Here is a 20,729-nt window from a genome sequence, read left to right as displayed (position 1 = left end):
AAATAAATAAATATGTTGCGTCGAGTTTGTCAGCTTCAGCATATTACCACAAATCAATTGCTCAGCGTGCTCAATTGGAGGCGACAAATACAGCACAGCTAAATCATATTTTTGTTCTCATATTTATTCAAAAGAAAGAAAAATAAAAAAAATGTAGTTGCATATTTAGAGTTAAAAATGGGCTGCAGATACACAAATGTGTGAAGCCTTGGTTATATTGATTAAAGCTTGGCAATCTTGTTGCCATCGCACTGAAGGTCGTTATAGATGTGCTCGTTCTGTAAATGGTTCATCACCTCAGTGACCAGCACGCTCGCATTGTCCTGCAAGAGGCAGAGAGAGATAGAGAGAAGATTATATGAAGACTTCAATGCGATTCAATTGGAATGGGTTGGGAACACTTACATCAAAGAGCACATTCTGCTCTCCCTTTTGGTACTCGCCAAAGAGCGCAAAGACATCGACGAATTTGCCGTGGGCGCCAAATCTGTCGGAGATCAGAGCGGACAGATGCTTGATAGTCTCCTGCTCTACGGGCGTAGTGTCTGCGCGCGCAAAGATCGCGCGTGGCAGCTGCACCTCAACATTGCAGTCGGTATAGTCGGTGACGGGACGACGCTCCAGAGTGGGGCAGACGAGCTGCCAGTCCTTGTGCTGCTCCAACTGCTTGACAGGCACAATCAGCACCTCCTGCTCCGTGCTCGGTGAAACGTTGCACCATTCCAGGCCGCGACGCTTGTTCAACAAGGCGGCGCTCAACCGAGCACGTTCACAGTTCCCATCATAGTGACTGGACAGCAAAGAGAGCGAGAGGGAGAGAGAAGCAGTCATATTAGAGAGAAATTCTTGAAAGGATTCTGACAGCGGTGTCTTACAGTGGCGCCTTTTGCAGTGCGTCGCGATTGAGGGTGGGTGGGGCAACGGCCACCAGCATTTCTTCGGTCTTCAGCTGCTCGAAGACCAACGGCAGCAGCTTCTGAGTCCGAGCTTCTGCATAGCTTGCCGCCGGAGCGATTAGCATATCGGCCTTGCTGTTAGCCAGGGCCTGAATGCAGTCGGTGGATTGGACGCATTCGATCTCAGGGCGCGCATCACGGGCGTAGGCGGCTTGATGGAGTGCCTGACACTTGGAGAACTCCGTATCCCGCTGGACGCAGAGGCGCAGCTTGCGTATGGCACTGCCATCGCGCTCAATCACATCCTTGTAGCCGGCACGCTCCAGATACACCTTGGGATCGATGGCCTCCGGCTTGCTGTGATAGGCGGCGTTCGGCTGGATGAGCAGATGGGCGGCGGCCTGCTTATTTTCGGCATGCAGTCCATTGTCAAAGAAACGCTCCAGGCGCGCCTGCAACTGATGCAGCTTCTCCGGGCCATGCACGGCCAGCTCATTGGAAATGTAGCCGCTCCAGGGGCGCTGAGCCCAGGAGCAGGCCGGTCCGGTGATTGGGCGACGGGTACCATCCTCGCACAGATACTCAAAGTCCTCGGCCTTACCTTCAGCGGCGGGCGCATCTGCGCTGCCGGTCAGACCGAAATATTTCTTTATGTATTGTACCTTAGAAAAGGCGACCTCGCCGCTTCCCTTGTCCAGGCAGCGTATGGCACCATCATAGCCACTGTATATGTCCGGATAGTTGCACTGCGCTGGCTTCTCGCACAGTGCGCACAAATTCGCGTACTTCTTCTTCAGCAGGCGATCCGTATCCGGATGCGCCGAATAGTTGCCCACCAGACACGATTGCGTAAAGAATTCGGACAGCGCCTTCAGCTCTCGCTCTGTGGCCGAGATCTGTGGATCGGCGGAAACTTTTAAAACGTGAGTGTTTTTCAACTTTGTGATCGGAATCCGGTAGCCGACATTCCGGCCAAAGCCCGTGTGACACGACTTGGCACCGCGCAGCTCTTGCAACGTGTGAATCGGTGAAGATTTCTTCACCAAAATAATGCCCTCATAGCGGAAGTCGGCTGCAAAATATAAAAAAATGTTCGCATGTTAAACAGAACTTTCACTTCATGTTCGGATACAAGACATACAACAGTAACCATTCTTGGGAATTCAATTTCAATTAATATCATCATGTAGCCATAAACTTGTTTGTCTTATTTTAATCCGCATATGTATATATACATATATAAGTGCTTGACTTCAAAATTCTGTACTGTATTGCATAGTATGGGGAAATTGCTAAGATTTTAAAGTCATTCAAAGCATCAATACATTTTTAAACGAAATTAAATAACAATTAAAAGTTTTTATTAATATTTGACAAATATTTGAGAATCGTATAGTATCTCACAGATGGCGCGGCTATGTGCCTTTGTGCTTTGCACAATTAAATCTGCCGATAGGGGGCTCTTTTACATGTTTGACATTAATTTAGATTTAATGTTGCTAATATATGCTAATTTGCATAAAATCGCTCTTCTGTGTTACCAAAAATTGACGCTGTGCTACAAATCTGTGTCGAAATTTAAATGGTCCACGGACGATTTTAGAGGCTGTTCAATTTTGGGAAATCAGACAGAAATTTGCTTCCAGATAAGATATTTGCCGTGCTCCCATTTGCGAAACTGCAAACATTTTCAATTTAGAAAACGGACGCTGATTTCAAAAGTAAATAGCAGCTTTAAATGCAAAACCAACAGAAGTATAGTTGAAAATATTCTTAGTATCCTCTGTAATATTTTACGATTATTTTGTAGTATTTATTTATGATGCGAACTAGCCAATGATTATGTTTAAATATATACATTTTCCGTTTTGGTTCGGGAAAAGTGAAGATGTCAATTAATTTAATGTAAGCAAAAATTCAAAATACTTTTAGCAAACACTTCGCAAGTGCCAAAAATGTAATTTGTATCTTTTTACACCTCAATTTAACGCGTTTCTGTTTTGAATGTAAACTTTTACGTAGCAAAGGAAGATGCGAAGCACCTTAAAACGAAAACAGCCATTTAAAGCGCGAGCGAAAAAGTTGTTTTCGGAAATAGGAACAGTGCAAAATATTTCCGGTTTTTATATAATTTCGAGCTTCTGAATTCGAATCAGTTGTATATTTATGTATATCAATATACATACCGGTTGAATATTTCTGGTAATTCGAATCTAATTGTAGCCGGTTTATATGTATCACTTCTACGAGCACTCACCATTCTTGTCGTCCTGGGTGCGTATCTCGGAAATGACACGATAATCCTCGTTCTTGCGATGATACGCCATGTACATGTCCTCTGGCTCGCTGGCAAGCACATCTGCCTTCCGCTGTTCGATCATCTCTAGGCAGTCGACACGATCCCGTCCCGACACGCACTCCATGCGTATGCCCGCCTCCGATGGATCGGCCAGAAGTTTCTGGCAATCGCTGAAATAGATTTGCGGCACACACAGCCGATCTGCCACAAAATTGGTGATTTTAAATTTATGTTGAACTCGAACTAGAAGTAGAACATTCTGCAACAGAATTTGCGCTTACAAATGGGCTCCTCGGCGGCTACATCGCTGCAGTGCAGCATCAGCAGTAGCGTTGCCACGGACAGAATCCAAGTTGTTGTCGCTGATCCCATTGTCGCTCTAGCTCAACTGTGGAGTTCAGCTTGCCGGCCGGCGCTTTTTATAGCCTAGCCTCTCCAAGCGTCTTTTTTCCATTTGCTTTTGCTCTATTTGCTATTATTTTTCGAATTTTTCTGTTTTTGTTTTGTTGTGTTCTGTTCTGATTTGTATTTTTTTTCTTTTCTTCAAATTGCCGCCCTCACCCTCTCTCTCTCTTTCTCTCTCGCTAATTTTGCCAATGTTTTGATTGCCGGTGATCATTCTATTAAGCGACAGCTGGAAAGAAAGAATGCTTTAGTCGAGAGAGCTCGACTTACGAGATACCCTAAGCCAAGATTACTATATTACTATTTACTATATGTTGAAAATTGTGACTTTGTTGAGATCGCAAATCGCCTTGTATCGATGAAAGAGAAACTTGTGAAGTTATCGAAATTAACTAAACTTTATCTGCGTATGGAATACGAAAACTTACATTCCAAATTTAACATCTGTAGATTTTCTAGTCACCAACATGAGCGAGCTCATAGAGATAAACAGACAGACAGACGAACGGTCAGAGAGACGGACATGGCTAGTACTACTCAGCGGTTAATGCTGATCTAGAATGTACTTTATAGGTTCGGATATGCTTCCTTCTGCCTATTACATACATTTGCACTTCATCATAACACCCTCTTTCAGTTCATGTTGAGGGCATAATAAACAAACGAACGATATACTTACCCATACGTGCACATACACACATGGACACATACATGAACGTATATAATTAACATCTCGAGCACTTTGCCAGATCGGGTTCTTCCCATCCAAGCTGGGGTCTGCGCTACACAACAGACGGCCGGTTCATGGGTTATGGACGGTCTTACACACGCACACACAAATATTAAATTTCATAGCTTAATCAATTAAATCAGAACTCATAAATAGTTTTAAACTATGTATTCACTTTGTATTCACTTTTTTATTACAATGTTAAGCCATGTACTTGCTTTGTATTCACTACGCATTGGCCATTTCCATTATTTTGACAGATAATAATGAAAAGATCCAATTACTTTGACAGATAATAAAGAAAAGTTCCAATGGATATTTCAAAAAAGTAAAAAGGATTGTAATAAAAAGTGAATACAAAGTAAATAGATAGTTTAAAACTATAATTTTCTGAATATCAATATATTAGTATTATAATATTATTATATTATTACATCCATATATTAATATATATGTGTGTAATTACAATAGTGTATATAGATGTATAAGCAATATGATTAATGCGTATATACCATTTCTGTATAGTGTATATTTATTGCTTCCTGTTATAAGAAACTATTAAAAAGAAAAACCAGTTTCCTTGTGAGTTTGCCTTCGAATCAAATGAATAATAATTAATAAATATAGTTATCTCTTTAAAAAAAAGAAGACAAGGAAAGACTTTCCATTAAAGTGTATTGTTCAGAAATAAAAATTGTAATTTTTACATTTTTCATTTATTTTTAAAGCATTTACCTAAAAGTTATCTAAAAATAATTAATTACAACCTTTAATACTTTCTTTCATTATTTGTAGAAAAATAGGTAATCGAAATTTCCTTTTGTTGTACAAATATTATTTTAAAAAAAAAATATATATGTACATAAATATATTTATATGGTCATACATATATTTATAGATTATATTTGAAACAGGTTATCGCAAAGCACTGTCGCTTAGGCCGCAGAACCTTTAGAATAATTCGTCGCTAGTGATTTGATTAATGCAACTTAAGCACTAATGCCCAACCCAGCGACAGCTCATCATATCGTAGGGGCCTAAGTACATATATATACATAGTGCCTACCGCCTTCTAGTCGACCTGTAGGAGGAGCAGACAAGAAGCGACAGTCAACTCAACTGTCATCATTATTTACCCTGTGTTTCTGCTTGTTGCTTTTTGCTTATTTCTTAGTCGAACAATTGAATTATTTGCATGTCAGAGCCGGTTTTTGTAGATCCCACAACGGGCAACCCCATCGAAGCCCCTTTCCGAATATAAATTTTTTGCGATCTATTTAAAATGCAAGTGAGCAGGCGATTCTAGTCGAAGTAACGCTGAGGTGTGTGTGTTGGTAGGTAGGGGGGTTGTAGGTTGCAAAACGAATTGTCAGCTTTGTGGACGGCAGACTGCTTATAAACGAAGCTTAATGACATTTGCTCGTAAACAAGATCAGAAAAGTTATTCTTATACACCTACTTAGAAAATCGCAACGAGAGAACTTAATTATGAATTTTTTATTTTGTATTTTATTGTTGTTATTGCAATTGTTGTCGGGCAGGGCACCGGGTTGAACCAATTAAATTTTGCTGCTTTATATATGTATGTATATTATACACTAACTCTGCTCTCAGTTTAGTAACTATTTAAATAGTCCTCTAATTGGGCCTTTAACTGGTTGCACATATAAACAGATAGATGCATATTACCATATATCTATGTGTATGTAAATATATGTTATACGTCAATGAGAGCAATTGAAGAACAAAAAAGTCGCTCCAGCGCGACGGGACTTTCCCAATGACGATCGGGTATTTTTTTAATAAGAATTTAACCTTAGCTCATCGCACAGGGGCATGCTGCGCAATCAATTTAAAGATCCCTTGATTATGGTGATTATGCATAGGCAGAACTATAATTATAAACAGGCAACTGCAGTCAGGCGAGAAGCTCAATTGAAAGCCTCAAATTTGATCTGGAAATTACTATTCCAAAAAGTAGCAAACAATTTAAAATGTTAATTTTTAAATTTAAATTTGAACCGCCAAACCTGATTTCTTCAAGTGGCAGCGCTGAAAGCGGACAGCACCATCTAGCGGATGTTATGTCAATTAAGCTGCCAAGGCAGTGGCGTTTTTTACATTCACGCTGGTGATACAGACAGCAGTGAGCTGGTCACACCGAGTTTCGATACTCGAGACAACTGACACGTCAAGTAAATTGCATGCAGTTTGGGAGGCAAACAGTGAAATAATTTAGCAACAAATTACACAATTATATTTACATTAAATTGAATTATTATTAATTTACTAATCGCGGACAGCGTTGCTGGTTTGTTAACAGCAAAGATGACACAAGTGCCGTGCTACACAATCATCAACTCGCCGGACCTCGAGGTCCCGAACGAAATGCAATTGAAGCAAGATCTCGAGAAGGGCGACACTAATGTGAAAATCGAGACGCTGAAGAAGGTTATCAAGCTGCTGCTGAATGGTGAACGCTATCCGGGCCTGATCATGACCATCATACGTTTTGTGCTGCCTGTGCAGAATCACACAATCAAGAAGCTGCTGCTCATCTTCTGGGAAATTGTTCCGAAGACCTCCGCCGATGGCAAGCTGCTTCAAGAGATGATACTTGTATGCGATGCTTATCGCAAGGTAAGTCCGCAAAACAAATCCCAATCCCCATTCCAATCCCAATCCCAATGACTCTGATTGCCGAGTGATTGGCATCATTCGATTTTATAGGATCTGCAACATCCAAATGAGTTTCTGCGCGGCTCCACGCTCCGTTTTCTGTGCAAGCTCAAGGAACCGGAGCTGTTGGAGCCCCTCATGCCAGCCATACGCGCCTGCCTGGATCATCGCCACTCGTATGTGCGCCGCAATGCGGTCCTCGCCATCTTTACCATATACAAGAACTTTGACTGGCTAGTGCCGGATGGGCCCGAGCTGATTGCGAGCTTCTTGGACACGCAGCAGGACATGTCGTGCAAGCGGAACGCCTTTCTCATGCTGCTCCATGCCGACCAGGAGCGTGCGCTCAATTATCTGGCCTCGTGCATCGACCAGGTGCAGAGCTTTGGCGACATTCTTCAGCTCGTCATCGTCGAGTTGATCTATAAGGTGTGTCACGCCAATCCCGCCGAGCGTTCGCGCTTCATACGCTGCATCTACAATCTGCTCAACTCGTCCTCGAATGCAGTGCGTTACGAATCCGCTGGTACGCTTATCACGCTCTCGTTGGCGCCGACGGCTATCAAGGCGGCCGCCGGCTGCTATATTGAGTTGATCGTCAAGGAGAGCGATAACAATGTCAAACTCATTGTGCTGGACCGTTTGATTGCGATGAAGGAGAACGAGAACATGGAGAAGGTTATGCAGGATCTGGTCATGGATGTGCTGCGCGTCCTTGCCGCCCCAGACATTGAGGTGCGTCGCAAGACACTTGCCCTGGCTATGGACTTGGTCTACTCGCGCAACATCAACGAAATGGTGCACGTGTTGCAAAAGGAGGTGGCCAAGACGCACAACGTAGAGCACGAAGATACGGGCAAGTATCGCCAATTGTTGGTGCGCACACTGCACACGTGCTCCATCAAATTCCCGGATGTGGCCAGCAATGTAATTCCCGTGCTGGTAGAGTTCCTATCCGATACGAACGAACTGGCTGCCGTCGATGTACTAATCTTTATACGCGAGGCAATTCAAAAGTTCCCAGCACTGCGCGAACTAATCATTAAGCATCTGATTGAGGCCTTTCCACAAATCAAGTCCTCGAAAATACATCGTGCCGCCGTCTGGATACTGGGCGAGTACGTGGAGAGCGATGTACAGATTCTCGTGGTGATTGCAGCCATACAGCAGACACTCGGCGAGATTCCCATGGTCGATGCCGAGCAGCACCGTCTTGCCGGCGATTCAACCGATGAGCAACAGCAGCAGCATCAGGGCACAACGTCTACCAGTGGCGAGGCAACGAATAGCACCGGCGCCACCACAACAACCACCACCAGCAGTAGCAGCTCCAACAAGGTCACCTCAGATGGCACCTACGCCACGCAGAGCGCCTACAGCCTGGCACCGTAAGTTCATAAAAAGAAAATACCACCTGCCTATTAGACACGCGAATTGGAGTTACTGAAGAAGACAAGTTGGAAACAAGTTTCATAATTTCGCGGAGTGGTTAAGATTAAGGTTATTTACCAATTCGATCGGCTTAGATTTACGTTTATAAGAATGTCCATTTGTCAATAAGTCGGAACGAGCAAAAGTATTTTGGTTTTGTGCAATGTTTCTCAAGCTGTCTGGCAATTTTTTTTGACACTCTTAGAGATAGAGACTTGAAACTTTAAAAATATGCTGGTCTGTGCCCGTGTGAGACAAAGTGTAGAAATTGAAGTGCTAGCTCCACTAGGAGACTAGGAAATCGATCAGATCGATAATTGCAAATCGATAAATCTAAAAACTAGGTTTGGTTTTTAGGTTCTTGGTGTTGTTCAACGATCGACATACGCCATGCCCTCCTCCGAAGCGCCCAAGCTACTCCGTCCCTAAAAATTTTATGTGGCTATATTTTTGCAGTTTTTGAATTATAGCCGTCAAAATTGGTAGGTGTAGGTGATCAGAAATTTTTAAGGCGACGCCCATACCTGCGCACATAATCGCCAAAGCCGATTTCTCGGATAGTGTAAATCGATAAATCTGCATATTCCCTACAATTTTAAAGACACAGTCACCAAACTTGGAAGGCAACTTACTGTAAACCTCCTTCAAAGATCAACATATACATTGTCAAACCACGCCCACATCCTCTGCTCCCAGGAACTTCGGCCCTAGAAATCTGAAATGGGCATGTCTTCCACAATTTGTAAGCTAAAGGAACCAAATTTAGAAAGTATCTTGCTGGCAACTCTCCTAAGAGATTGATGAAAAATTGGATGGCCACGCCCACTCCGCCTTCCTAAACCGATACACCTGTTAGTGTCAATCGATAAAACCATATATATCACACAATTTGAAAGCTAGTGATCAAATTTTAAAGGTATATTGATAGTAGCATCCTTAAAAAATGTTGGACCACACCCACTCCCGCTCCTAAAAATGAAAAAAAAAAATTTAAGAATTATAGTTAGAAGGTAGATTACTAAGATCGTCCTCCAACATTTGTTTTTTTTGGTTACGCTCACTCCGGCTCCAAATTTTCAAAAGCCCATATCTCCCGCAATTTATGATTTACACTTGCCAAACTTGGAAGGAAGATTACTAGACCCCTTCTGTAATAATTTTTTTAGCCACTCCAAACAAAACACTGAAGTGATGTGATAAACGAATGTATGTATGTATTATAAATATTGAATTCTCCAAATTTCTCGTTCGTTCGCAGCGTTGCCAAGAAGGAGAAGCGTCCACCGCTGCGTCAGTATTTGATGGATGGGGATTTCTTTATTGGTGCCGCTCTTTCCGCAACGTTGACGAAGTTGGCGCTGCGCTATGTAGAGCTACAGTCAGATGCACGCACACAGAATCGTCTAACCACACAGGTGATGCTCATTATGAGCTCCATACTGCATCTGGGCAAGTCTGGCTATCCCAGCAAGCCGATCACATACGATGACTCCGATCGCATCATGGTTTGTCTGCGCACTCTCAGCGATCGTACACCAGAGGCAGTTGCTGTTTTCAGCCACGATTGCCGCACCGCACTAGGAAATATGCTGGATGCACAGCAGGAGGAGGATCAACGCATGCAGAAGGAGAAACAACGTGCCACGGCTAAGGTGCAGCCGGATTCGCCAGTGCTGTTTGCACAGCTCTCGAACGGACGAGACAATCAGCTAGGCGAGAATGTATTCGAGTCGAGTTTGAATCAAGCATTGGCTGGCAGCAAGACCGCCCAGCTCAGCGATATGTCGTCGCCCAATAACAAACTGAATAAGGTTACCCAGCTAACGGGCTTCTCCGATCCGGTCTATGCCGAGGCATACGTTAATGTTAACCAGTACGACATTGTACTAGACGTGCTGATTGTCAATCAAACAAGTGAGTTATTCTCCTAAAAAAATCCTTCCCAGTTATTGTAATTTTCTTGTGTACAATTCGCTTAGATGACACTCTACAGAACTGCACTTTGGAGCTGGCCACATTGGGCGATCTGAAGCTAGTAGAGCGTCCACATCCGGTGGTGCTGGCGCCGCACGATTTCTGCAACATTAAAGCCAATGTGAAGGTCTCCTCCACAGAGAACGGTATCATCTTTGGCAATATAGGTGAGTGAAGTGGAGTGGGGTGGAGGGATACCGGGAGACTTATACCACTGATTGCTAAATCACAATATCGTCTTGCAACATCTTGCAGTATACGATACGGCGCTGAACACGAACGTCGTGGTACTCAACACCATACACATTGACATCATGGATTACATCATACCGGCCAGCTGCACAGACACTGAGTTCCGTCAGATGTGGCAAGACTTTGAGTGGGAGAACAAGGTTACGGTGAACACCAATTTCACCGATCTGCACGAGTATCTCAAGCACCTGCTAAAGAGCACCAACATGAAGTGCCTGACGCCGGAAAAGGCGCTTTCCGGCCAATGTGGCTTTATGGCCGCCAACATGTATGCCAAGTACGTACCCAATCCTTACAGCAATTTACAGATGTTTGCTAAACAAACCTTAACTACTTATCGATTGCAGATCGATTTTTGGCGAGAACGCCTTGGCCAATCTAAGCATTGAAAAGCCTGTCGACGATCCCGATTCGAAGGTGACGGGTCACATACGTATACGCGCCAAGAGTCAGGTGGGTTTTCATTCAAATTTCATTCCCTTTTGTAATGGCCACTCACCACACAAACCGTCATTTGTGTTATCCACAGGGCATGGCACTTAGTCTGGGAGATAAAATCAGCTCCTCGCAAAAGCAATCGGTGCAGGCTGCCTAGTTGATGAGTAGCAACAGCGACGTGAACAGCAGAGGCAGCAGCACCAAGCACAAGAAATCGAAGCATATTTGAGAGGTGGCCGAGCCACGGCCTGCATTCCGCCTGATTTTCAATTAAAAGCAGATTACAACAGACTATTACTTACATACATCTTAAAGTAACGCATGCAATTATCTACTTATTTAATAAAGTTAACCACCCCAAATTCAAGTATTTTTTGTGTGTGAAAGCGAGACAGTCCCATGACATGACAATGTGATACATTGTGTGCTGGAGCGAGAGAGCATACACTCCATGCAGTTCTAGTGTTGGCAGTACCAAGCCACATCTTAAGTGGTAACCCAATGGCCAGCTGAGTACGACTTCTGCAAATATCACTTCGTACATTCAAAAATGTTAGTTGAACAAAACGAAATGGATTTGTGCTCTATATTAACTTAAATGAATGAAACTTATGTTGTGGCATCACATTGCCCATACTAAGGAGTTTTAAGTTTCAATTTATTCCATAGTTTGCAAGTTGTCAAGGATTTTACGTTTTTTTCGACTCCAGACGACCCTATTATTAAATTATCCTAACTCTTTCGAAAATCAACCTTAAAGAGAATACTAATTCCATTAAAGAACCAAGATAAAAGGATATTTGCGGTAGGTTAGGTTAGGTTATATCGGCTGTCAGCCCGATGGACTTAGGCCATATTTGGCCCGTTGTGATACCGAATGGGATCCAGGGGGGGTTTCCTCCTGCAGTCGTGCCTCCAAAGCATTTTTACAGTCAAACATTTGACCAGCCAGATGCGTTAATGAATTTCGCTATCTTGGCCGGTCTCATATGTCGGAGCTCCGATAAACCAATTAGGAAGTAGTTTCCCAGGATTTCCAGCCTTTTCCTGGCAAGTGCTGGGCAGTGGCAGAAGAAATGTTCCGGAGATTCCACTTCTTCCTCGTTTTTGCAGCTTCTGCAAAAGTGATTGTATGGCACCTGGAGTCTGTTGGCATGAATGCCGACCAGCCAGTGCCCAGTTAGAGCCCGGATCACTGCAGAACAGTTGGTCCGACTTAGACTGCACAGCTCTTTGCTGCGCTTGGAGTTGATGATTGGCCATGTCTGGTGTGCTATGCGGGCACAGGTGGCATTTTGCCATTTTTTGCATGACCTGCGCCTGTACTCCGTCTTAATGTTGAGCTTACAGGTAGCTAGAGGCATACTTATACCTTCCTTGCCCGCGAGGAGTGGTAGTACAGTATCTTTCCTAGTTAACTCATCGGCTTTACAGTTGACTTCACTGTCCTGGTGACCAGGCACCCATATCAGGCTAATAACATGCTGTTTAGCTATCTCGTGTAGAGATTTGTGACAGGTTATTATTGATATCGAATTGGAAAATATCGAGCTGATGGATTTAATTGCGGCCTGACTGTCAATATATATGTTTATATTGCTAGGGCTAACTTTGAGCCTTTCTAGGCAGTCTATATCTTCCTTTATGGCCAGTACCTCAGCTTGAAAGACACTGCAGCGTGTTGGAAGGCTAAAGGATAACTGTATGTTGAGTTGCTCGGAGTAGACCCCTCCGCCTACGCGGTTGTCTAGCTTGGAGACGTCTGTAAAGAAGGTTTGGTTGCCGGTGGACCGGGGGCTGCCATGAACCCATTCCTGCCTTTGTGGGAAGTATATATTGAAGGGAGTTTCCAGTTGTGTTACTGGCACGCAGTAATCTGTTTTTGAAGGGATGATTGGCTTCTCTTCTAGGATAGAGGCATTGCCAGTGCTCTGAGTAGCCCAGTCAAGGGATTCTCTGAGTCTTTTGGCCGTGAGTGTTGCATTTTCCATTCCTTATCTTTCCAGACACGGGATGTCCAGGATAGCGTCAAGTGCCTCACTAGATATGCATAGTTCAGCCATACGCTGAACTTTGTTTAGTTTAGAAAGGGTGGTTTTCTTTTTAAGACAGGGCCACCATACTGCGACGCCATACAGAAGTATAGGTCAGACTATAGATGTGTATAACCATTGAACGATATTTGGGGACATACCCCATGCCCAATGGATTTCCTACACGTATATAGAGCGACTGTTGCATTTTTAACCCGTGTTTGGATATTTAGGTTCCAGTCTAGTTTCCTATCCAGTGTCAGTCCTAGGAAATTGGCACTGTTGTTGAAGATCAGATTCACATTATTTAGTCGGGGTGGGACAAGAGAAGGGACCTTGTAATTTCTTGTGAAAAGAACCAGTTCCGTTTTATTTGAGTTTACCCCTAATCCACTCTGTTTTGCCCAGCAAAAGTATGTATTTCTGTATATATATATGTATGTCAGCCTTATTCTTGCATATTACAATTAATATTAAAAATATCGCTTTATCAAAATTTAATTTGCCTTTCCTATGCTTATTTGAATCACAATTCTTATTGATGGTCTATTTTGTTTATTAAATACATACGTATATTTATTTTATTATATACGATACATTTTTTTATCACAATTAAAATTAATTGAATATTATTTTATCGGCGCGGGCTTTTAACTAGCGGTGTTATCGCACACATCGATAATCACTTAAGCGATAGTTGATCTATCGCCATTTGACAGGGCCAGCGCTAGCCGCTGACGTGTTTCCAGTTACACAAAAACACGATTCAATTTAGCTCTCAGCATAATTTCGCATATTTAACTGACAATATGTGATATTGTGATTCTGACAACATATTAGCATAATAAATGTTCAGACTTACACCGAAAGTGAGGTAGAGTGCTGCGGTAAATAATTGAACAGTTAATAACAACAAAATGATTGCAGGCTCCAAATTAACCAATACAACAACAACAACAGGGATAGCGGTTAGCACTGAGAAGTAGCGGCCACGGCAACAACAAACGAAGTGGAAAGCCAGCCGCACTAAACTGTAGCCGTGGCCACAATCGAGCAGCAGCAACTGCAAACACATAAACGCAGACAGAGAGAAACACATACGCATTGAGGTTGCCCCCAACTTAAAGAAACAGCACAGACATGGCGCTGCTGACGATGATTGCCCGTGTCATAGATGGCCTGCCACTAGTTGGCACCATGCAGGATGATGAGCAGGTGCGTTGACACACACACACACACAGACACACACATACACACTGACAGCGAGACAGACAACTAGACATACATGTATGTATGTGCATATGAAAAAAAAAAACACTTTCACTTTTCGCATGTCTTAAAGAGCGGACGCAGCATCTTGGACTATCAAAATCAAGCGAAAATGCTATTTCGCAAGCTGGGAACACACTCGCCGGCGCGCAGCAGCATCGAAACCGGACCATATCTATTTCAGTAAGTTCACATTAAAGCTGGTTCATGAATCCGATTAAACATAAATTCATACAATTGCTGCGGATGAAGTCGATCTTGTGAGTGGCTATTTAATTGACCTAATATGACTCTGTTTTTCTTTCATTGAATTATCGCCCAATCACATCGTCTTCACACCCGGCCACAGCTATCTTATCGAGAACGATGTTTGCTACTTGGTAATGGTTGATAAAATGTATTCAAAACGCTTGGCATTCAACTATCTGGAGGATCTGGCGCAGGAGTTTCACACAAACTATGGCAGACGTGTCAATTCGGTGACACGCCCTTATGCCTTCATCGAGTTCGATGTGTACATACAGAAGGCGAAAAAGCAATTGACAGACCGCAGGCGAAACATTAGCAACATCAATACACAACTGCAGGATGTGCAGCGTATCATGGTCCAGAATATTGACGATGTGCTGCAACGTGGCACCGTGTTGGCAGGTGTGTTAACCATAAAAACCACATAGCCAAATGCTAACCAAATTATAATACACATTTTATCATGCTTTTTTCACAGAGCTGGACACAAAAACGCAAAACCTTTCGATGATGTCGCAGAAGTATAAAAAGGATGCCAAATTGCTAAATCGCAAATCGATGTACGTGAAGGCGGCCGCCGTTGGCACTATATTTCTAGTGTTTATACTATACTTTTGGGTTTTGTAATATATGTATGTACGTTAGTCGCATTAGTTGTTAGTTGTTAAATTGTAATTGGCGTTGTTTGCGATGCGCCGATGATGATGATTGCTGTTGTCTCTGTCGTCGTCGTCACTGCCGGCCAAACGTCATAGACGTGTTGAATAGAGGAGCAGCAGCAGCAGCATAGCGGCAGCAAGTGTGCCGCTTGTTATAAAGGCCAAAAGACATTTAAATATATTATATTCTAATTGTATAACAACAGCAGTAACAACACTAGCAACAACTACAACAGCTAGATAATAATGTCCACTAATTGGGTGGCACGCATTTTTGATATGCGCCGCGCTTGCTTTAATTTACATTATGCTTTGGGTTTAAATTTCATTTCCACATACACACACATTCACACACACACACCCAGAAAGAGAGAGGCAACGATAAGCGAAACAACTCCATAAACCATCGATAATATACACAGTTCCATTGACTTCTGTTTATGACTTTCTTTTAATTGGTTTGCTGTACATCACGAATTGAATATAATATTGCATGCCGAAATTTAATGGCAACACCAGTTTGTATCTTTTATGGAGCGTCCCAGGCGAAGTGAAAATGTAAATTGTAGAAAATGTGTGTAAAAATAGTATATGTATATGATATGCTGATCTTGATAGTGTCTAAAGACGGTCGGATGATATGTAACATCAATAAAATACAATTTTAGGCGATTTATATAAATTTATTAAGAAATTACTATTTAAATGGGCTTTTCGCCTAGAGGCTTTTTTGCTTATTGGCAATAAGTTTTCGAGCTCGCAGAGTTTCTTGGTACTCCATTCCCAAAACCCAGTGAAAATGCGTTAGTTATTTTTTGGTAGTTTTTAATGATTAATTTTTCCATTATATATTTTCTTTCGTTTTGAGTGATGATATATTCTCCTATTTCTTGCAATATCTGCGCTGACAAATATGTATGCATGTGTGTATGTATATATATATATATATATATATATATATAGTTGAATGCTGCTTTTCTGGTTGCGATTTTGCATATATATTTTTAATATCAAATTTTTACAATTAGGAAAAAAATGCGCCGTTAACATTTACACATTTATTAACGTAATTTTTGTATAATTTGCTTTTGTTAAGTATATGTCTGTACGCGTCTACATATGTATACACATACATATATATATATTGTTATAGTGTGTTAAGTTGCTTGAACTAAATTCAAAATTATTATCGAAAGCGCTTTGAGATGTACTCAGTAAAAAGGTCCAATCGATAAGGAGCAATTTTTTAAACCAAATTTGTAGAAATTGAAAACAAAAAAAACTTAAAGGGCTTACGAGTGCTATCGATTTGTTTTATTTTGTTTTTTTTTTTTTGGCTATTTCTAAGTACTTGACTTGGAATAAATATTTTTCCATACACATTGAATACATGTTTAATTTCTTTTGTTTTGTATATTGTTTCACTGGATATCATGTATATCAATTACAATCTTTATATTGGCATACATTTACTTGTTTTTTACTAGAAGCTCTGGCTGTGTTCGGTTGGCTATTTTATTACTTTAGCACATATAATTTGTTAAAGTTTTTAAAAAAGAATTTGAATAAAAACATTTATTTTAGCTGTGAAATGAGGGGACACAAACCTGATTCAACTTTATAAATTGCGATTATAAAAATAAAAAACCCTTTGTACATATATATATATATATTTCTTTCGCGCGATATCTAGACAACATTAATATATATTGTGCTCTCTACGCAAATCTAGTAAGTACGACAAGAGCAGAAATCATATACTGTATATGTATTTATCTCGTATCTAGATCTAAGTATGCTACACATCTTTTCAAACTCCTCAACTACAGTTTGCTTACGGAAAAAAAAGTATTTCATATCTGAGCATGAAAAATGCTATACAAAATATGGTTATACAATTGTAAATTCTTCCACTCTGCTGCTCATGAGTAACACTAATGTTTATTTAGATATTGCTTTAGCCTATTTTTGTTCATCTTGTTGGGTTTATTTATTTATTTATAATTACTATTATTTTTTTTTTTGGCTTGATTCGTTATCTTGTTAGTCGTCGTTTGTCGTTGTTCTACATTCGAAAGGCAGTTTTTGAGCATGGAGGGACAATGTGAGATTCATGAAGAAGCTTTAATTAATAAGAATGTTGAATATATGCGTATAATACGATTATACATCGGTGAGAGTAGAAGAAAGTTTTTGAAACGCTGCGAATAATTTGTACAAATTGCTGTGTAAAAATAAAGGGAAACCCGGAATCTGCAGAAATATATATATAAATAAATATATATATAAATAAATATATATATATATATATATATATATATATATATATATATACATCTATATATATATGTACATACTTATACCATATGTATTATATGTATATACCTAACACGGAGTACGGCTTAGATCTAGTAAAAAACAAAAAAAAAATATTTATAATATATGGTTGAGTTGTGTTTAAAGTACGAGTACCGTAATTAGCTTAGCTTAGGAAAGAACGTTCTTTTGTTTTGTCATAGTGTTGAGTAGCGCATAAAGTACAGTAGCACTGGCGTACTTAAAGGCTTTTGCTTACACTGCTCAATAAGTGCTCATTTTGTATGGACTCTCACATACATATATAAGTGTATTTATGTAGGTATGTGTGTGTATAGTATATATGCATATGTATTATATTAATGTATATGTATATGGTACTATTCCTGAAGACGACCCATCCTCGAAGTTCACTTGATGCGCTGATGATCGGGCGTGCTCTTCAATATGTCCGGCTGATGCGGATGCGAATGCGAATGATGATGATGATGTGCCGCTGTCTGCGAATTGAGCGTACCCTGATGGCTGCCACCGCTACCGCCACCAGCACCACCACCGCCATGGTGCGAACTGCTCAGCGTATGCGAATGCGTTGAGTTTAGCGTGTGGGTTGCATGTGAGTTAAGCGTATTGTGAGCCGTTGTGGTTGCATTCGTGGAGAAGCCCGTGATGCTGCTGGCCGCGCCAACAACGGTGAGGCTTGTGAGGCCAGCGACGCCAGCAATGCCACCACCAGCAGCAGCAACGCCGCCGCCTGGTCGCTGCGACGTGCGCAGGGAACGATGCGAACCGTTGCGGGTGAGGGAGTTCATCTGTGGTGTACCGGGCACCGTGTGTCCCAGCGCATTCATATAGTCGGCAATGAGCAGCGTGATCTCCAAGATTTTCGGCTTGCTCATGGCGAACAGGAGCTTCTGTTCGCAGCCGCCGGCTAAAGTGCCGTCATCGTGTGACACCACCAGCATAAAGTCGTCCTGACAGCCACCGAAGGTCATCACAGTGCTATAGGGATACCGCGCCACCGGCGCCATCGTCGACAGCTCGAGCACATTGAGCGCATCCTCGGCAACGGCCAGCCAGGCGACGGGCGAATTATTGGTTGAATGCGGCTCGCTTTGGCGCGGCTTAGCCTGAAAGAGGCAGGCACCGAAATAGGTCCACTTGCGGCAGCAGGTCAAATAGATGCGTACACAATCCAGCGTAGAGCGCCCCTTGAGCAGCGTCCACTTCGATATGAGCAACTCCTGCACATCCTTCACCTGATCGGCGCCAAGTGCATCACGATAGCGATACGGATAGAACTTGTCAAGTGCCTTGAGGCCCACATCGCGCGACTTCTCGTGCGTGTAGTCACCTATATCGATCTGTGACATCAGCGATGCCAGCTCCAGCGCCAGTTCGCGCGAGAGTGGAAAACGTCCCTGGACAATCTGGGCATTTGTCTGGTAGCAGAGCAGCAGTCGCTCCTTGTCCGTCTCGCACTTGATGGTGTGCTTCCAGTACAAGCGGTTCTTGTAGCTCAGCTGTATAACGCGCGAGTTCTCGAACTTGCCGGAACCCTTTTCACGCAACGCTGTCTCCCACTTGCTGATCACATCGCACAGCTTGGCCAGCGGCTCCAGATAGTGCTCCAAATCCTTTTCAATCGGATCATCGCTGAATAGACAAAATCCATTGGTGGCATCCCGGGTGCCCAGTTCTTGGGCGAGAGTCGTCTGGAATTCCTCGATTGTGGTGGAGCCATCAAAGGAAACCACCTGCAAAAATCAGCGAGATTATAGATTATAATCATAAACGTTTAAAACTGAACTAGTTAACTGAGCTCAAGCCATAAGATCTAAATGAAAACAAGTACAAATGCTGTAGACGAGTGAGCTCGACCTCGAAATATCCTGAACCCAGCTGTCCAATATATTCTTATTTTATTGGCAAATGTCCCTTTAAAAGTTTTGAACCCACGCACAATATTTTCTTAAGGCAGACACACTAAAAATACTTGCGGCTGCTGATGCAATTTGGGTAGTCAATAATATGAATATGCATGTTAATTAGAAGCCTCTGTCTTTCAAATTCTGGCATTTATTGCTATCGGAAATTAAAATGTATCGATAATCCAGAAACGGAGGCAGTTATTGCCTTTGTTCCAAATTTGAAGTCTCTAGCTCGTTTAGTCTCTGAGAGCCGTGTGTTCATACAGACGGACATGGCTATATCGACTCGGCTGTTGATCCTGATCAAGAGTATATATGCTTTATGGAGTCGGAGATGCTTCCTGTATACATTTGCAAAAATACTTTTACCAATTTTGAATGAGTTCAGGGTATAATTAAATAATTACAGCAAGCAAATTTTGTGAAAATGGTGAACATCGATCTTATAAAAGAAAGTCAAATTATCAATCTAACTTCTAAAGCTCCGCAAAATAAAATGTTCAGAACGAGATTTTTCAATTATGCAAGGATTGCACAACCTACATTAGGTACGTTATATATTGTTTCGATTTTACTAATTATAGAAAAGTGGAAAGTCGAAAATACTTTCCAGTATATAATCTTATCCATCTGGAACAGCATACAAACTGACTTTAGTAAGTTCTTACCTGATAGGTGGTATTCATCATGTGCACGGGTATGGCATGTGGCAGGGAGTGATGATATGGATTCTTCAGCAATATCGAAAGGACCTCCATGCGGGATGGCTTTGTCTCGCGTCCTCCGTTCTTAAGAGTTCGTTCCAATGCCCGCTCACAGTAGGCGGCGTATTTGCCCGTCTCCGTTTTGGTGTCGGCATTGCGGGACAAATGTAGTTTGAGATACCAAAGCAAACGACTGGACTTGGGCACAAACAATGAAACGGCCAGGGCGAGCAGTTGCCAGCCCTGGACAAAGCTATACGCGGGCGGATTTGACTTGCAATCGATAATCGGCGTCGAAACGGGCGCCTGCTCAAAAATAAATGAGAAAAAATATTAAGGTCAGTTAGTGGAAGGCAATGGAGGTGAAAAGTTGTGTATTGGATTAGGCAACTCTACAATTGACTACTATAACTGAAAGCAACAGTATAACACTGGACAAACGACATAAACAAATAACGTATATT

The 20,729-nt window shown here is 42.0% G+C and overlaps 5 protein-coding genes across 9 annotated transcripts in view; 2 read left to right on the top strand and 3 right to left on the bottom strand.

The window, feature by feature from the left end:
• Positions 1 to 106: 106 nt before the first annotated feature.
• LOC6565528 (transferrin) lies at positions 107 to 3,590 on the bottom strand. Its single transcript, XM_001990916.3, has 5 exons — positions 3,477 to 3,590; positions 3,154 to 3,396; positions 876 to 1,968; positions 406 to 790; positions 107 to 323 (listed from the first exon to the last, which is right to left on the bottom strand). Exons 1-5 carry the CDS (start codon positions 3,565 to 3,567, stop codon positions 222 to 224), a joined length of 1,914 nt encoding a protein of 637 aa, XP_001990952.1. The 5' UTR covers positions 3,568 to 3,590; the 3' UTR covers positions 107 to 221.
• Positions 3,591 to 6,454: 2,864 nt separating this feature from the next.
• LOC6565527 (coatomer subunit beta) lies at positions 6,455 to 11,471 on the top strand. Of its 2 annotated transcripts, none has more exons than XM_032738039.2 (8): positions 6,455 to 6,525; positions 6,634 to 6,970; positions 7,061 to 8,397; positions 9,699 to 10,354; positions 10,420 to 10,581; positions 10,670 to 10,943; positions 11,014 to 11,119; positions 11,196 to 11,471. In XM_032738039.2, the coding sequence occupies exons 2-8, from the start codon at positions 6,659 to 6,661 to the stop codon at positions 11,259 to 11,261; spliced, it is 2,913 nt and encodes a 970-aa protein (XP_032593930.1). In that variant the 5' UTR covers positions 6,455 to 6,525; positions 6,634 to 6,658; the 3' UTR covers positions 11,262 to 11,471. The 2 variants fall into 2 exon arrangements, with proteins under 2 accessions (XP_032593930.1, XP_032593931.1); XM_032738040.2 differs by having other exon boundaries at positions 6,457 to 6,525; positions 6,654 to 6,970.
• Positions 11,472 to 12,036: 565 nt separating this feature from the next.
• LOC122322803 lies at positions 12,037 to 13,095 on the bottom strand. Its single transcript, XM_043215885.1, has one exon. It carries the CDS (start codon positions 13,093 to 13,095, stop codon positions 12,037 to 12,039), a length of 1,059 nt encoding a protein of 352 aa, XP_043071820.1.
• Positions 13,096 to 13,844: 749 nt separating this feature from the next.
• Positions 13,845 to 15,745, top strand: LOC6565504 (vesicle-trafficking protein SEC22b-B). 2 transcript variants are annotated; one of them, XM_001990914.3, is made up of 5 exons: positions 13,845 to 14,011; positions 14,065 to 14,352; positions 14,480 to 14,589; positions 14,756 to 15,057; positions 15,134 to 15,745. In XM_001990914.3, exons 2-5 carry the CDS (start codon positions 14,278 to 14,280, stop codon positions 15,280 to 15,282), a joined length of 636 nt encoding a protein of 211 aa, XP_001990950.1. In that variant the 5' UTR covers positions 13,845 to 14,011; positions 14,065 to 14,277; the 3' UTR covers positions 15,283 to 15,745. The 2 variants fall into 2 exon arrangements, with proteins under 2 accessions (XP_001990950.1, XP_032594149.1); XM_032738258.2 differs by having other exon boundaries at positions 13,854 to 14,006.
• Positions 15,746 to 17,704: 1,959 nt separating this feature from the next.
• LOC6565318 (uncharacterized protein CG43867) overlaps positions 17,705 to 20,729 on the bottom strand; it is a 126,511-nt gene continuing 123,486 nt past the window's right edge. For all 3 annotated transcript variants that reach the window (XM_001990913.3, XM_032737971.1, XM_043214844.1), the window contains 2 exons: positions 20,230 to 20,571; positions 17,705 to 19,387 (listed from right to left, as the gene is read on the bottom strand). In XM_001990913.3, the coding sequence (XP_001990949.2) occupies positions 18,041 to 19,387; positions 20,230 to 20,571 (1,689 nt within the window). In that variant the 3' untranslated portion in view covers positions 17,705 to 18,040. The remainder of the gene's footprint in view (positions 19,388 to 20,229; positions 20,572 to 20,729) is intronic.

The sequence above is a fragment of the Drosophila grimshawi genome, unplaced genomic scaffold (genome assembly GCF_018153295.1).
Source record: "Drosophila grimshawi isolate 15287-2541.00 unplaced genomic scaffold, ASM1815329v1 contig_1006, whole genome shotgun sequence".
Classification (NCBI taxonomy): Eukaryota; Metazoa; Arthropoda; class Insecta; order Diptera; family Drosophilidae; genus Drosophila; species Drosophila grimshawi.
The sequence above is the reverse complement of the archived record's forward strand: the minus strand, read 5'-3'. Positions and strand labels throughout refer to the sequence as shown.